Here is a 17,296-nt window from a genome sequence, read left to right on the forward strand (position 1 = left end):
AGTCTGGTGCCTTTGAAGGCCCCCCAGCAGGGGGCGCCACAACAGGGTGGGGTACCATCCGTCAGGGGCTGTCCAGCCACACTCTGTAAGCTTATGGCAGGGAAAGATACTATCACAAAACAAAAAAATGTGCATGAGAAGAGGACTTTATAAAACCATGTGTAAGCATCATGCTGTTTTCTGTTGACCAAGTAGGGAGGCAATGTGTAGATCTGAACACAGAAAGGACTAGAAGGAAACTGAACAAATGTTAACATGAGTTGTCCTAGAAGTGACATGGTTGTGGGTCCTGGAAATTTCGTTTGACTTAGGGGTACTTTAGCTATATATATCAAAAAGGCAGGGGGCGGGGAAGGAATCAGAAATTTCTTCTACTTTTATTTTTTTTTAAGATTTATTTGGGCACGGTAGCGTGGCCTAGTGGCGAAAGTCCCTGCCTTGAATGTGCCAGGATCCCATATGGGTGACGGTTCTAATCCCAGCAGCTCCACTTCCCATCAAGCTCCCTGCTTGTGGCCTGGGAAAGCAGTCAAGGACGGCTCAAAGCCTTGGGACCCTGCACCCACGTGGGAGACCTGGAAGAAACTCCTGGCTTTGGATCGGCTTAGCTCCAGCCGTTGTAGCCGCTTGGGGAATGAGCCATCGGATGGGAGATCTTCCTCTCTGTCTCTCCTCCTCTCTATATCCGCCTTTCCAATAAAAACAAATAAATCTTTAACAAAATAAAGTGAACAGCAAGGGCTTGTTCTAGCACTGTGTATGGGATACTGGCACCACAGGGGGCAGCTTAACACTCTGCTGCAACACCAGCCATTCCAAATTAGTTTTGGATCTTCCACACGCTGCCGGCTCCACAAACTTATCCCAGGGCCATCTGGATGCTAGAAGCAGCTGGTGGGAGGGTCCTCACTTTCACACATGAGGGACAGGGTCTGATTGCAGGTTGCATATGCATTCCATACCAGCTGGGATGCAAACTCAGGTGAGTGTGCAAGGCATCTGGAGGGGTCTTCATGGTGGCCCAGGGCTAGGGTTGGCCAGAGTTAACCAAAGGAGTGGGCATTGTGATGCAGTGGGGGTAAGCTATGGCTTCAGCAGCTCCCGCCTCCACTCTGTTTCAGCTTGCTGCTAACGTGGACCTTGGCAAGTAGCAGAAAACAGTTCAAGTGCTTGGGGCCTTGTCATCCACTTGGAAGACCCAGGAGGTGATTGAGGCTCCCAGCTTGGACCTGTCCCCGCGCTCTCTGTTGTGGGACTTAGGGGATAGGATCTGCCATGGAAGACCGACCTCTCTCTGCCTCCCCAGTCCCAACTCCCCAGCATGGCAGTATCCTCTATGCTCACCTGCCTACTGGGGGCTCTCTGCAAACACCTGCCTGGCTGCCCGACCCCTGGCCTGGGGCAACAGCTGGCTCCACTCGTCCTCTTGGCAGTCCAGCGTTAGGGGTTTTCAGTTCCTTTCCTACCTCAGTCCCCATCACCCTGCGGCATCTTGCCATGTTCAGAATAATCTCATGAATCCCCGTGGCAAATGCCCAGCCCAGGTTCGGCAGCTACCCTGACTTTACGTGCCCCAGGTCAGCTGTACCACCCTGCTCTTTGTTTAGATTCTCAGAACCGAGCGGAGCCAGGGCATCCCAGGGACCCATGCCCATTCTTAGCCCTCTGCAAGCCACTCACTGCTCCCGGGACACACCAGGCTTTTCACTAGAGATCATCGGATGTCATTGCTATTCACCCTGCCCCCTGCCACCCATCCTGGAGTGGCACCTCACTATGCCTAGAGACCCCTGCCCTCCTGCAGGCCTGTTTAACCTTGCCCAGTGCACCCTAAGCTATCTGCTGTGTGTGTTGAACTCTCTCAGGAACTCTGTGGGAGTGGGTCTTCTTCACCTCAAAACTCCCAACAATCAGCCCAGGAAAGCAGCCCCAGGCCTGATCCCTGACCCCGGGTGGATCTCTGTTCCCACTCTCACCAACCTGATACCAGAGCAGAGCACACTGCTCCCAACTTGACCTCATCTCAGATCCTAGGTCCACTTGTATGTTACCTTCTGATCTTGATATCTTGACAGCACAAACAGGAAAGGAACGGAGGCAGTCCCCTCTCCCAGGGCTACAGCTGCCTTTCTTTTGAAAACAAATTTATTCATTTGAAAGGTTGAGTTGGAGAGGGAGAGGCGAAGGCAAAGGCAGAGAGAGAGAAATCGTTAGTTGGCTGGTTCACTCCCCAAGTGGCTGCAATGGACAGAGCTGAGCTGATCCAAAGCCAGGAGCCCGGAGCTTCTGGGTCTCCCACATGGGTACAGGGTCGCACATGGGCCATCCTCCACTGCTTTCCTAGGTGTGTTAACAGGAAGCTGGATTGGAAGTGGAGCAACTAGGGTTTGAACCAGCACCCGTATGGGATGCTGGCCCTGCAGGTGGCAGCTTAATCTTTTAAGCAGTTACACAGGTCTCTGCCTTTCTTAAAGTAAGAGATGAAGCATCTAAAACCTCTTACAACTTGCAGACAGGGCCAGGCAGAGCCTGAGACTTCTGGGGCTACTTTACAGATTTGTTTTATTTTTATTGCAAAGTCAGATATACAGAGAGGAGGAGAGACAGAGGGGAAGATCATCCGTCTAATGATTCATTCCCCAAGCGACTGCAACGGCCGGTGCTGCGCCGATCCAAAGCCAGGAGCCCAGATCCTCTTCCTGGTCTCACACACGGGTGCAGGGTCCCAAGGCTTTGGGTCATCCTCGACTGCTTTCCCAGGCCACAAGCAGGGAGCTGGATGGGACGTGGAGATGCCGGGACTAGAGCCTGCACCCATATGGGATCCCAGCGCACTCAAGGCAAGGACCTCAGCCATTAGACCATTGCACTAGGTCCAGCAGTTTATTTCTTAAGGAAGGCTTCTTTTGATTGACTGGTTGATTGATTTTTAAATGCATCTTAAAAAAAAAGAGATTTATTTATTTTTATTGGAAAGGAAGATATACAGAGGCAAGGAGAGACAGAAAGATCTTCTGTCTGCTGTTTCACTCCCCAAGTGGCTACAGTGGCCAGAACTGAGCTGATTTGAAGCCAGGAGCCAGGAGCTTCCTCCAGGTCTCCCACGCGGGTACAGGATCCCAAGGCTTTGGGCCGTTCTCCACTGCTTTCCCAAGCCACAAGCAGGGAGCTGGATGGGAAGCAGAGCAGCTGGGATACAGACTGGAGCCCATAAGGAATCCTGGCGCGTGCAAGGACTCTAGCTACTATGCTACTGTGCTGGGCCCTGATTGATTGATTTTAATCCTCATTGCTCACAGGTAGCCGCAGCCCCAAGCTTGGAACCTGGAGCTCAATCCGGGATTCCCACGTGGTGGCAGAGCCCCAAGCACTTACGCCATCCTCTGCTGCCTCTTTCCTGGCAAGGGCACTAGCAGGAACTTGGATGGGACTTACCAGGCACTGGAATATGGGATGGGGGTAACCTAAACCGGGACTTCATTGGCTGCACTGAGTGCCCACCCAAAAGGACTTCTGACTAGGAAACCATAGGACTGCAAAGGCCCCTGTCTCTCCCTGCAGAGTGGCCACTGGACGACTTGGGATTTAGTGGAAACCGGAGGCTGGCTGTGGAGAACTGGGGCACCACCCCTCTCCCCGTGTCCCCCCACCCCCGCCGCCCCATCCTCCCCCACGCCCTTGCCCTCCCTAATCCCCCTCCCCACACGTGGCTGGGTCCATTCCAAACTTGGCCTGACCTTTGGCGCCCTCTAGTGTACAGTTCCGTTTGCACTGCTGAGCTTTGGACACCCAACTCTTCCCTCTTGCACTTACACAGCGTCTCCAGGGCTGGGCTCTCAGCCTGCCAGGCAGGTGTGCTTTCAGTCTGCAGATCACTTGTTCAAATCCCAAACTGCCCACCCCAGTATGAGGCCCACCTAGGCAGGACTTGGCTCCAGAAATTCTTTCCCATCACCTTGGGTTGTATCTTCAGTCCCCAGGCTCGCTACTTGGTGTGGTGTGTGTGTATGCGTGCACGTGTGTGTGTTTGTGTGTGTGTGTGTGTGTGCGTGCGTGTGTGTGGGCATGGCTGAGCTCCCTCAGCCCTGAGTTTTATCCTCTGGTGTGCTTTGACTCCTGCCCAATTTTCCTGGCTTGTTCTCCTTCATCCTTCTCCTTCCCCTACTGGTTCTCCCCCTCCCTCTTCCCAGTGGGGGGCCCTCACAGGGCAAACCCCGGGTTTCCAGTCTCCATTCTCTGCAGTTCTCCCCACAGCTGGGGGCTCCAGGAGCTTCTGCAGCCTCCTCCAGGCCTGGGGTGCTGGGAAGGCTGGCTGAGGCTCCGAGGCTCAGACCCAGACCCACCCTTGGGCCCCGGTGCACCTGCCTTCCCTTTGAGACCGTGAGGCCCAGAGGTCTCACTGGGAGCTCTGGCTTGGCTCTTCCTGCTGGCAGAAGAATGGGTGCTATTTTGGGTGACATATTTTCGCTTGGCTCCAGCGGTACTGGCTAAAACCCCTTGCCCTACTAACCTCTCCCCTGGAGAAGAGGGAGCAGACTGAGAGGTGGTTCCAGCCAGGGGGACCTGAAGGCGGGCCGTGGGGCCCAGCCTGGGGCCAAATCAGGGAGCAAGCACTGAGCAGGGCGCAGCGGGACGGGGATCCAGGCAGGGGTGGCACTGGGGCCTCTCGCTGGGAACTGTACTGCAGAGGACGTGACCGTGGGATTGTCTGAGGCAGCAACCCAAACTTGGAGGTGAAGGCCTGACTTTGTATTTGGAATCAGTCCTGTGCGTCTGGGACACAGGCATGTCCCACTCTCTCCTTGGCCTGTAAGTCTGCTATTGGGGTTCATGGTGGGAGAATGGGCTGGGAGAACAATGTGGTCAGACGTGGGGCACCAGGGGTGCTTATTGGGCTGGTTTTGCCCCTCGAGTCCCCTTCCCTGGGGCTAGACGGAATCTTGGTGATCCCCCAATCTGAGCTGTAGCAGGTGCGATCAGCAGGGCTGGAGAGCACAGAGGACCCCAGGGACAGATACTCAGGGGCTTTCTCCATGCTGGCAGTTGGAGTCCCTGGGGAAGGGAGAAGCTTAAGAAAGGCAGGTGGTGACAGTTTTTTCTGAGGTAGGGGCTGTCAGAGCTCTCAGGTCCTTGTTCTGTGTGTGTGTCCAAGAAGAGGCCCTGGAATCCCACAGCAAGAGGACCTGAGGGTAGACAACGTGTCAGGGGCTGGAGTTGCTAAGGGGAAGCTGTGGGCACTTCCAGAGTCCAGAGCCATGTTTCAGGCTTGGGAAGGTCAGGAGAAACTCTGACAGACCTGGTCCAGGGGTCAGGAGTCCTGCCCCCAACCTCCTACCTTCCCCCAGCATGGACAGAGGAGGGTGGGGCTCCAGGGCCTCTCCCCATTGGCACGCCCACCTTCCCCGCCCCCTTGGTGGGCTAGGGGTGGCACCATCAGGGGCTACCCCTTGTCTTAGTGACTTAATGTTGGTTCCACAGCCTGGAATTATCTGGAAGACAAAATATGGCTTCGACAGACAGGCAGAGGTGGTAAGCACCCGTCATCCCCCCGCCCCCAGCCTCACCTCAGAGCTCCCCCTGTCCTGCCCTCAGCCTTTCCCCCCAGTTCCCCTCCTCCCCATCCACCCACCCACTTCCCACGGGCCCCAGAGAAGGGGTCTCTTTCACTTTTTCTGCCAATATGCACCCTGGGTGGCAGCAGGGGATGGTTCAAGGAGCTGAGCTCCCATCACCCCTGTGGGAGACCCAAATTGATTTCCCAGCTCCCAGCTTTGGCCTGGCCCAGCCCTAGGTGTCGTGAGCGCCTGGATGGCAGTGCTTTCCCGCGCCCTCTGCCGCCCTCTCTCTCCCTTTCAAAACATGAACAACAATTTTCCAGCCTCTCCACATACACACACACACACACACACACACACCCCTCCCAGGCTTCTCCCTGGGAGACTTGTTTTTGACCGACTCCTAAGTAGATGCATATGGAGTGAAGAAATGTTGACTAGCAAGAGGAATGGTTGAAGTTAGCTGGAGAGTTTGTGGTTGACCAGTTAGCTTCAATGGCTAAACAAGTTCACAAATGATGCAATAACGGACTGAGTCCATGACTGGCTAATAAGAGAAGTGGCTAAGTTGCTGGACTGGATAGTTCATTAAAGCATTGGGGAGTTATTAGCTGTGCTGCCCCTCACTAACAGATTACTTAGATGAGCTGACGACCCATCCAGTCCTCAGGTTGCAAGCTAGTCTTCTTGTATGCTCTCTTAGTCTATACCCGTTCCTTCAACTAGTCCGCCTAAGCTCCAATGTGGCTCTTTCTGTGTGGTCTCTCAGATCACCCAACCAGCTGCCTTTTTACTGGTCTTTTGCACCCAAAGGTCCAGTGGGATTCTCGGATTCAATACATCTGCCACGGGGCTGTTCATTCTCTGACCTAAACCTACAGCTTCTCTCCTGCGGGCTGCCTTGGCCACTCCCACTGCTTTAAGCCAGCACCTGCGGTCTTCCTGGACCTTCCCTCTCTGCTCAGACTCACCTGGGCTCCTGCAGCGTTTGGTACACTCACAGGGGCGTCACCATGTGGCCTGACTGTGGGGGAGGCCTCCTGATGCTTGCATGCCTTCATTCTCTCGCCCCCAGCCCTGGTCTCTGTGGTTGGGGTTGTGGGGAGGCTCTTGTCCTGCTTAATCCTCCACCAGGCTCCATGGGTGGGGACACCTGCATCTGCAGCTGGCCCTTCTCTGCCCATCTCATGTCGCTTTCTCTCCTGCCTCTGGCCAGCCCCTCCCAGTCAATCCCACAGGGCGAAACCCATCCCTCCTTTGGAGTTGCTGGCTCCATAATTTTTTTTTATTATTATTTTTAGAGAGAAAGAAAGGATCTTCATCTGCTGGTTCACTCCCCAAGTGGTCACAATGGCCAGAGCTAAGCTGATTTGAAGCCAGGAGTCAGGAGCTTCTTCCGGATCTCCCACACGGTGCAGGGTCCTAAGGCTTTGAGCTGTTCGCTACTGCTTTCCCAGGCCATAAGCAGGGAACTAGAAGGGAAGCGAGCAGCTGGGATGTGAACTGGCACCCATACAGCATCCTGGTGCATGCAAGGCCAGGACTCTAGCTAGTAGGCTACTGTGCTGGGCCCTCATCAGTTGTTTTTACTTCCTGAGACCTGGGATTCTGCCAGCAGCCTTTCCTGCAGTACCTGTGTAGGGCAGACAGAGGAGGCATTCGGTGGTTCCTTGGCCAGCTGCTGCTGATTTGATGCTGGGGAGGAGGGAGGAATGGGGCTTTCTGATTTCTCCTGGTGGTTCCATCTGCCTCCTCTGACACCTCCCCTTGATGGTCCTGGGGGATCCCTGCTCCGTGCCTGCCTGCTCTCAGCTTCTTCCTCAGGACTGGGGAGGCCTTCTGTAGGGACTGGGGTTTCCGGAGGAGGCAGCATGGGAACTGGAGTTGAATGGGGTGTTGGTGGGTTGTCTAGGCCACATCTACATGCTAAGCCTGGGTTGCTTTCCCCAGTGTAAGGAGTGGAGCAAGGCCCGGGGTGGATGGGAGGTGAACAGGGAGCCTCAGCTTGATCAGTGGAGGGTCCCTGGACAACATTCACCCCTGTGCTCGCTTTGACGAGATGAAGGAAATGCTGCTGTCCACCAAAGAGGCCGAGGGGGATTGAGTAGGGAGAGGCCGGGGGGCTGTGTGGGGAGAGGCCAGGGGGGCAGGCTCACTAGTCTGAAGAAGCACCAAGGCCACACCTAGGGGTATCTGTAGTCTGTCCATTTTTCCCTCTAATTCCTCAGAGCCTATAATTTCCCCCAAGCCCCAGTCCTGTGTCCCCCCCAACACACAGACCATAGGGCCTGGAACAACTTCACCTAACCAGGTGTTGATGACACAAGTATTTATCAAGCACCAGCGCTGTAGGCATCCCCAGGGGATCTAGCCCAGAGTAAGGCAGACTCCCCTGTGCTCATTCATTCCATGTGGCTTGCTGTACACCTGCTCTGTGCTGAGGAAGTAGACACAGTCCTTGCTCTTCTCCTTCTCTGCCCGCCCTCATGTGTGCATCTCACACAGCCCGGGTATCTTCTGACCCTTTATCTTCTGCAGAAGCCAGCGCAGGCCTCAGACCTCGGGCTGCCGTGAGGGCCCAGCAGCAAACTTTGCCACACCCCATTCTGTTGGCAGAGTGCCTCACCATTGCTGGGCCCTGGGCCTGTGACCCCAAAGCTCTGGTTCCTAGAGATAAGCAGGCAGAGAGACAGGCGGATAGCTGGGCTCCTCTCTCTAGTCTGGGTCCCCTTGCTCTGTGCCCCTGGGCACTGCCCATTACACTTGCAGCTCACCCCTCAGCCAAGAACCTCCTTCATTATGCCTTTCCCACTGCTTGAGTACCAACTAGAGGACAGCAGAGGCTGACCACCCATGCAGCCCAGGCACTGCCCTTGCCCCGAGGTTCTGTGGTGTCTCCTGGCCGAGCGCTTCCCAGCTTCCCTAAGCAAGAGGAGGTGTCTGTGGGGAGCGTGCTGTGAGGATTACCCATTAACTCAGCCAGGAGGCGAAGGGCTGCTGTGCAGCAGGCACGCAGACTTGCCCCTGCTCTCTGTCCATGGCTTTGACTTTGGCTGCAGCTTCAGCTCACCCGCCCCACAGCTCCCGGATGGTCTCTGAGCCTGTACTTCCAAGGATCCATGCAATCCTGCAGAAGGAGACTGTGCGAGAGTTCCTGGCAGAGTTCCTGAGCACCTACGTCATGATGGTGAGTGAGCAGGTGGCACGGTGTGGATGGGGCCCTGGAAGGCAGACTGGGGGTCCTTTGTCCAGCGCCCCTGAGGTGGGAGTCTGGGGAAGAAGCAATGGGAAGTGTGGAGAGGGGCCTTTCTCACCAATTTTCCTGGGGACAGAATGGATCTGTGGCTGGGAAGTGGGGGTGTTAGGGATAAGGGATGGCAGTGGGGATGGGAAATCCAGGGGAGACAGGGTGAAGTGAAGCTTGGAAGTCAGCCTCTGAGATACAATCCTGAGAAGGGCGAGGAAGTGATGGAGGTTACCCAGCAGGGTTGCGATGTGGTTGGGTGTGGAGTCTGGAAGCTGCTCCTGGGTCTCTCACGCAAGTGCAGTGTCCAAAGACTTGGGCCATCTTTCAATTTTCCAGGCCCATTAGCAGGCAGCTGGACTGGAAGCAGAGCAGCTGGGACATGAACCAGCAGCTGTATGGGATGGCACTACTGCAGATGAAGCTTAATATATTATGCCACAGCACTGGCCCCTAGGATGCAGAGTTTAGAAGAGAATTCTGGGTGCCCTGTAGGACCTACAGGGGAGAGGGGTGGTGACCAGGGAAGGAGGAACTTGCCCAGTGCTGTAGTCATGGCATTGAGAAGCCCTGGTGGGTTGAGATCCCAGCTTGGGGCCAGCAGGGAGGCTTCTGTGTGTGCAGTCAGGCACTGGTGCAGCCATCAGAAGACACAGGGGAACCAGAAAGGGCCATGAGGGCCAGGGCCTGTCCCGCCAGGAGGGCGTAATCAGCAGGTGGGAAGCTGCACACAGACCAGGGTCCCAGGTCGCTGGGAATCCTCGTCATGGGCTCTTCTTGAGTGTGATGGGCACAGATGACAGGCTGCAGGGAGCATGGGGCAGAGGGACCCTGGTCCTCTTTCCACTGACTTCCAGTCTGTCCCCAGGCCCGGAAGCCTGTGCCCTAAGCAAGTGCCATGGACTTTCAGGCCTGGGAAAAGAAGAGGGATTCCTGGGAAGGGATGCAAAGGCAGTCAGAGGCAGCTGGAGGAGGTGAGGGTAGGTGAACCTGGGGCTGTGTGTGTGTGTGTAAGGGTGTGAGTGAACCTGCATGGGTTTAAAGTGTGAGAGTACCTGGGGCTGGGTTGTGTGTGATGGGAGTATGAGTGTATTTGGGGTTGTATGTGTGTGTATGTAAGATTGTAGGTGAACGTGTGTGTGTGTGTGTGAGTATGTGTGTGTGTGATGGGAGTATGAGTGTATTTGGGGCTGTGTGTGTGTGTGTATGTAAGATTGTAGGTGAACGTGTGTGTGTGTGTGTGAGTATGTGTGTGTGTGATGGGAGTATGAGTGTATTTGGGGCTGTGTGTGTGTGTGTATGTAAGATTGTAGGTGAACGTGTGTGTGTGTGAGTATGTGTGTGTGTATGTGTTGAAAGTGTGGTATGTCCAGGGCTGGGTGTACACTGTGCACTGAGCCACAGTGCAGGAGATGATGGGACACACAGAGTGTCCCAGGGCGTGAGGCACCCTGCACACCTAGGTTCTGAGTTCCCAGCCGGCCTTGGTGGGCATCTGTCCAGTCCCAAGCTTGTCTTCTCAGGTGGTAAATGTGAGGAACTGGGCCTGCCCAGGCCTTGGTGATGGGTTTGAATCCTGGCTCTGTTGTCTTCTGGCTGTGTGGCCTTTACCAAAAGAATCTTAGCTATCCAGAATGAGCTCCCTCGTTAGAGAACACTCCCAGCGAGCTGGCAGAACTGTGTGGAAGAGGCCTGGTGCCAACCTCCTGGACACACGCGTTGGGCCCCTTGCCGCTGTGAGGAGCGCGCTCCCTGCATCACTCTCCCTCCCTCTCCACCCCGCCCTCTTTCCCAGTCTCCTGAGCTGTGACTGGCAACAGCTGACTCCTATCTCTCCTTAGCCCAGGACAAAGTCATTCATTTATGACAAGACATTCCAGCCCCATGAGGGCTGTTAAACCTTGGAACCTTGGTCACCCCTTGGGGAGTTCTTAGGGACAGCAGGCACCACCCACACACTTGGAGGCTGGCACACACCTGTGTTTCTCTTCCTCTGACGTTATTGAGCACCAGGGGACTCAGCCCTTACATGGGGTGTCCTCTCACATCATCACAGCGGCCTGGGGCATGGGCACTTCACAGCTGGGGGTTGGGGGCTCCATGAGTCTCGGGTATTTGCCTGAGATCACACCTTAAGTCCAGCGTAAAGTCAGTTTGCTTTAGTATCACTCAATCTCTCTCTTTACATTTATTTTATTTGAAAGAGTGATATTTATACACGTACGTGTGTGTTTTTGTGGAGAGAGAGAGAGATTTTTCCACCAGCTGGGTTATTGCCCATATGGCTGCATTGGCTGACATTGGCCAGGCAGAAGCCATGAGCCTGGAACTCCATCCAGGTCTCCTATGTAGGAGACTGGGGCCCAGGTACTTGAGCCATCCTCCACTGCTTTCTCAGGTGCATTCGCAGTGAGCTGGATCGGAAGTGGAGCAGCCAGGACTCATGTGGGATACAGGCATTTTAGGCAGCAGTTTTACACCCTGTACCATGACACCTGCCCCTACTACCAGTCTTGATTCTTCACTTCTCTAATCTACCCTTTGGCTTAGGTTCAGCACAGTTCCTAAGACTGACTCATTAGCTCTTCCTCAGCTGGGGTAAAGCTCTCATTTCCAGATTTTGAATAGTTCAAGACACCTCTTTTAAAATAAATAAATGTTTTATTTTTGATGATGTTTACATAGTTGAGAAGGACGGACACCCATGTAGACTACTGATTAGGGTGGGAAGGGCTGAGGAGTGAGGGAAAGTTTTTCCCCTGTATCTGGGGGAGGTAGGAGAGAAGGGAAGAGGGCTGCTCCTAGCAGCCCAACTGCATTCAAAACTCCTCTAAAGGCCTCAGTTTCCTCATCCACACTACCTATGGAGCTGTCCCCATGGAATCATAGGTTAAGCCTCAGCCTGTAGGGCTGCCATCCCATATGGGCACCAGTTCAAGGCCAAGCTGCTCCACTTCCAATCCAGATCCCTGAGAATGCACTTAGAAAAGCAGCAGAGGATGGCCCAAGTCCTTGAGACCCTGTACCTACATGGAGACTCAGCTTCAGAGTAGCCTAACTCCAGCCCAAGTGGCCATTTGGGGAGTAAACCAACAGATGAAAGATCTCATTGTCTCTCCCTTTTCCATAAAATCTGCCTTTCAAGTAAAAATAAAACTTTTTTTTTTATTTTTTTAATTATTTATTATTTAACTTCATTAATTACATTGTATTATGTGACACAGTTACATAGATACTTGGGTTCTCCCCACCCCTAAAAATAAAACTTTTTAAAGAACCCAACACTAGCTACACAGTTTTCCTGTGAAGACGGAAGGGAAGGGACATTTGCAAAAGAGCTTTGCAAGGTTTGTGCACATACCAGGCATTGTGCTGTTATTCTTAGCTGTGGAACCTGTGCCAGGAAGTGGGGTGCTGGCTCCATGATAGCATGCTCTGTGAGTCAGCACGTGGAGGCACTTCCCCAAGAGCCTGGGGTGACCTTGGGTCCCATTTATTGCCACCAGGATGAGGACAGCAGACCATCTGTAGCCTACAGGGGTGTGGTCCATGGAACTGACCTCCTCGCTATTGGGGGTACTTAACAGGCAGGGCCTTGTTCACTGACCAGGCTGGGGAGGGGCTGGAACCACTAGGGCCCTAGAAGGCCAGCTCTGCTCATGAACCACAGGGCAAGGGTTGGAAATTTGCATGCTCAGGGGACCGAGAGTTTGAACTTAGAATGATGGGGATTTTTATTATTTTTAATATGCGTTTATGTATTTGAAAGGCAAGGTTAGACACACACACACAACAGAAGGAGAAGAGATAGAGTCTTTCATTTGTTAGTTCACTCCTCAAATGGCCCAACAGTCAGAGCAGGGCTGGGCAGAAACCAGGAACTCCATGTGAGTCTCCCATGTGGGTAGCAACAACTCCGGTCTTTGTGCCTTCCGCTGCTAGCTCCCAAGCATGTAAACAGGAAACTGGTTTAGAAGCACAGAATAACTGAGGCTTGGACCAATGACTCAGATAGGGCAGGTGGACACCCCAAGTGATGCCTTCACTGGTTGTGCCACAATGCCCGCCCCTCTGAAGGGGTTTCAGTGACTGGGTACTGAATTAGGACTTCATCCTGGAATTGGAGGGCAGCCTGTGAATGTTTGAAGAAGGGGTGGATGTGGTCAGGAAGGAGCCTCTGGCTTTCAGGAGGAGCTCCAACAGGATGTCCCAAGAGTGAGTGGGGTGCTGGGAAGCAGGGCAGAGGGGAAGCTCTCATCAGTGACTTCTGGGTTTCTGGCATGGCACACCGGGATGGGGAGCCGAGAGTGAGCAACAGAACACAGGGTGAGCTGATGGAGACCATGATGGTCTGGGGATCCTCCAGGGTATTTAGAAATAGAAATGTGGCTCCCAGGTGGAGAGATGATGGGGAATTTTGGTGCTTCAGGCACAACTGATGCTACAGTTCTGGTGAGAAGATCCAGGAAGAGTGACTGGAGTTAGGGGTGAAAATAGCCTGAATCAGATGTGTTCACGAGACCTATGGGAAACAATAGCAGGAGCTGGAAACAGCCATGTGGCCAGCAAAAGGGGAAAAGACCAGGAAGGGGAGGCATGGAGGGGGGTGCCCGGCAGGACGCCAGCATGGCGAAGAGCAGCTCAGGTGGCAAAGTCAAGGTTAGATACTTGCCTGGGAGCACTTGGGCAGATGAGGAGGCTGCTGGAGCCCTGTCAGGGGGCTTCCATGTGAGCAGAAGCCAGACTGAGAGAAGAGGGGTACATGGGAAGGGATGCAGGGATGGCCACCAGCAAGGAGCAGCCCAGAAATCCATGGCTGTAGAGGCAGGCTGGACTGAGCCGGCAAGGTTTATTAGGAAAGAAGAGACTCAAGTCTATGGGAACCAGTGGAGGCCAGGCCCGGGGAGGAGGGTGTAACTGGAGGCTGAGTGAGGACCTCTTCACTCCTTGCAGAGGTCTGGGTCTCTCAAGCAGATGGAGTGGTGATAGGTGCACGAGAGCAGGACCTTTGTGAATGATGTCCGAGGGCCAGGTGACAGAGTTGAGGGCAGGAGAATTGGGAACCACACTCTCACTGTGCCTGCAGCCTGGAGACCCCTGGAGAATCTTCCTCAAGCTTGAGTGCAAACTGCCCTAAGGACGCAACCCAGATAAGCCACCCACCCAGGCCTGCCTCCTCCTGGGGATTGAAGGATTGGGGTCCAGGCACCTTGTGTGTGCATGATGAGAGGCTTTGCTTTCATTGCCTGAGCCCTGGCTTCCATCAAGCAGCTCTCACTGGCTCAGGTTCAGAGCCCTAGATGGGAAGGGAAGAGAAGGTTCTGGAAGAAGGCAGCACAGGGTCTTTGGGGACAATGCTGGGAGCCCAGCCCTGGGCCCCTCAAAAGCCCTTCCTTGCAGGTGTTTGGTCTGGGTTCTGTGGCCCACATGGTCCTAGATCAGACGCACGGGAGTTACCTCGGTGTCAACATAGGTTTTGGCTTCGGTGTCACCATGGGAGTGCACGTGGCAGGCAACATCTCTGGTGAGTGAGAGAGGCCAGGCCTCACCCACCTGAGCAAGGCCAGGGGTCCCCACAGGTCCTTTCCAATTGGCCTCTGCTTCCACATAGCTGGGTGTCAACTTTCCCAGTCACCCCGGGCAGGAGAACTCTTAGAGTCCCTTACCTCCCGAGACTCTCCAGGGGCCACCACTGTGAGTAGCGGGTCCCTGTGGGCAGGTGATTTCCTTTTCTCTATGGTGGACAAAGATGGTGGTCACTGGCTTGTGGGTGGTGTGTCTGGGAGTGCTGTCACAGAGGATGTGCTGCCTAGACACCTGCATCCTTCATTACTTTTTCCTGCCTTTCATGCCCTCAATCCCTGGCCCTTCACCCCCTTCCCTCCTCAGGGGCCCACATGAACGCAGCTGTGACCTTCGCTAGCTGTGCGCTGGGCCGCATGTCCTGGAGGAAGTACCCCGTGTACGTGCTGGGCCAGTTCCTGGGTTCCTTCACCGCTGCCGCCACCATCTACGGCCTCTTCTACAGTAGGCGCCTAGCCCTGGGCCACTTGCCTCCAACCCCCGCTCTCCCCTCCACCTCCCGCTTGCGGGGTCCCAACTCGGTTAAAACACAGAGCCTTGGGATTGCTCCCCAGCCCTCCACCCTGCCGTCTCCTTTGGGGGAGGCCTGGGGAGTTCAGTTAGGGCAGGTGCCCACTCAGTGTGTGTCTCCCTAGGGGCCATTCTCCACTTCTCCGGTGGAGAGCTGGCAGTGACGGGTCCCCAGGCCACCGCAGGCATTTTTGCTACCTATCTTCCTGAGCACATGACGTTGTGGTGGGGCTTCCTGAATGAGGTCAGTGGTCCAGGGTTGGGGGCTGCTCCCCAAGGCCCTCCTCAGAAGCCTGGATGGGAGACTGTACCAAGATCGGTTCCTGCCCAAGTGTATGTGTGTGTGTGCGTAGGCACATGGACTTGGGGAAGTGCTGGGGCTTCATGGCTGGGCTGGGTGAGGTAGAGTGGGACCTGGGCTACCATGGTGTCTGCTCCCTAGGTGGTACTGACCGGAATGCTCCAGTTTTGTATCTTAGCCATCACTGACAAGGAAAACAACCCAGCGCTGCCGGGCACACAAGCCCTGGTCACCGGCATCCTAGTTACCATCATTGGAGTATCCCTGGGCATGAACACCGGTTATGCTATCAATCCATCCCGGGACCTGCCTCCCCGCTTCTTCACCTTTATTGCTGGCTGGGGCACAGAGGTGTTCAGGTACTACCCCTGCCTATACCCTCACAGCTCCCCCAGGCCAAGCCTGGGTGCAGATCCAGCTCCTGCACTGGGTGTCAGCTCTGTCCCTGAATCAGATTTGGGTGTCTTAGGGGAGAGAAGAGAGGAAGATGACTCTGTTAATTGACCAGTGTTGGCCCCAGGTAAATGCAGGTGTCCACTTGGTCATTACATCTCTTGCCTGCAGGGCCAGCGAGAACTGGTGGTGGGTACCAGTGGTGGCGCCACCCATGGGTGCCTACATAGGTGGCATTGTCCACCTGGTCTTCATTGGCTCCCGGGCCCCACAGGAGTCCCAGGGACAAGAGAACTCTGCGGTGACTGAAGACCATGGGCTAACTGCGCTGCCTAAGACCAGCTCTCACTTCCCTGTGATGTCCATCAACACACCTTCCGTGCAGCCCATCCCCACTGTGACCGACTCCATGCCCCTAGAGAGCTTCTGAGTAGAGACACTTGGTGACTCCGCCACTATCCCAATTAAAAAAAAAGTGGTCCTGCAGCGGCACCCTCCCCACCTCTTGGGGCCTCCTGTGGCTGGCCTTCCCTGCTGGCTTCTTCCACCAGGAGCTCCAGGGTCATGTCTTAGCTTGGGGCTGCCCAAGCCAAGGAAGCCTCACTTTATTCCAGCCCCTGGGAGCTGGAGTACCGCCTTGTAGGGGAATGGGGAAGAACAGCCCTGTGATTTGGGGGTAGGGGGCGAGACGTTAGAGCAGAAAGGGCCCCCAACCCAGGTACAGGGTGGAGGAGCTTCAGGAAGACGGGAGGCAGAGGGAGCCCCAGGGATTTGGGGGGTTAGCTTTAGGGCTACCCTGAGGACAGGACTCCAGCCCCTTCCCTGGCTCTTCTTCTCAGACCAGAGCCCCAGAACAGGTTGGAATCTCTCCATCTGCACCACCATGCCTCTTCAGCAGCCTTGTGGTCCTTGGTTCCACAACCGCATGTGTGATTTCCTCACCACAAGTGCCAGGTGCTGACTTCCCATTTGAGTATCTGTGTTTCACACACAGAGTCAGTTTTTTTTTTCCCACCTGCTGCCCCAATTCCAAGAGTCAGTGTTCACTCCCTTGCCAATGCCTGGCATGGACTGAGAAGGAGGTAAGGGAGTGGGTTCTTTGTTCTGGAACCAGAGCTGTCCCACATGAGAAGTTGGGAAGGAAAAGGCAAAAAGCTGAGGAGATGGGGCTGGTGTAATGACTTAATTGGTTCATCTTCCATTTGCAAGCACCAGCATCCTGTAGGAGCAGGCCTGATTGTGGCCTGAGAAAGCAGGAGAGGACAGCCCAGAGCCTTGGAACCCTAGATCCATTGTGGCCAGTTGGGGAGTGAACCAGTGGATGGAAAATCTCTCTGTCTCTTTTCTCTGTAAATATCTCTTTCCAATAAAAATAAATACATCTTCAAAAAAATTACAAGAAGACCAAAAAAAGAAGAGGCAGGAAGGACCAGCACCCCGAATGGGCACCAGTTCGAGTCCCAGCTGCTCCGCTTTCCATCCAGTTCCCTGCTAATACACCTGGGAAAATCAATGGAGGATGACTCAAGTGTTTGGGTTCCTTCTGCTCACATGGAAGACCCTGGCTTCAGCCTGAAGAGCAAGCTGAGGGTGAACCAGTGTATGGAACACCTTTCTTTGTAACTCTTTCAAATAAATAAATCTTTCAGGAATGATCCTGCTCTCCTACTGTGTGCAGGCCCTATCTGGGAGTGGGGTATATGCAGTGCA

The 17,296-nt window shown here is 54.5% G+C and overlaps 1 protein-coding gene across 3 annotated transcripts; it reads left to right on the plus strand.

Moving 5' to 3' along the window:
- The first annotated feature begins 4,636 nt into the window (after positions 1–4,636).
- AQP7 (aquaporin 7) lies at positions 4,637–16,087 on the plus strand. Of its 3 annotated transcripts, none has more exons than XM_058672699.1 (8): positions 4,637–4,809; positions 5,479–5,529; positions 8,637–8,742; positions 14,200–14,323; positions 14,689–14,826; positions 15,018–15,229; positions 15,335–15,552; positions 15,758–16,087. In XM_058672699.1, the coding sequence occupies exons 1-8, from the start codon at positions 4,787–4,789 to the stop codon at positions 16,014–16,016; spliced, it is 1,131 nt and encodes a 376-aa protein (XP_058528682.1). In that variant the 5' UTR covers positions 4,637–4,786; the 3' UTR covers positions 16,017–16,087. The 3 variants fall into 3 exon arrangements, with proteins under 3 accessions (XP_058528682.1, XP_004581275.3, XP_058528683.1); XM_004581218.3 differs by having other exon boundaries at positions 15,018–15,136; XM_058672700.1 differs by lacking the exon at positions 5,479–5,529.
- The last annotated feature ends 1,209 nt before the right edge of the window (positions 16,088–17,296 follow it).

Source organism: Ochotona princeps, chromosome 14 (assembly GCF_030435755.1).
Source record: "Ochotona princeps isolate mOchPri1 chromosome 14, mOchPri1.hap1, whole genome shotgun sequence".
NCBI lineage: Eukaryota > Metazoa > Chordata > Mammalia > Lagomorpha > Ochotonidae > Ochotona > Ochotona princeps.

Excerpts from the sequence above, each read along its gene's own strand:
- AQP7 (XM_058672699.1), top strand. The coding sequence starts at position 4,787 with ATGTCCCACTCTCTCCTTGGCCT. Across the intron at positions 5,530-8,636 it reads TCGACAGACAGGCAGAGGTG|CTCCCGGATGGTCTCTGAGC; the intron begins GTAAGCACCCGT and ends CCCGCCCCACAG. Across the intron at positions 15,230-15,334 it reads CGGTTCCTGCCCAAGTGTAT|GTGGTACTGACCGGAATGCT; the intron begins GTGTGTGTGTGC and ends TCTGCTCCCTAG.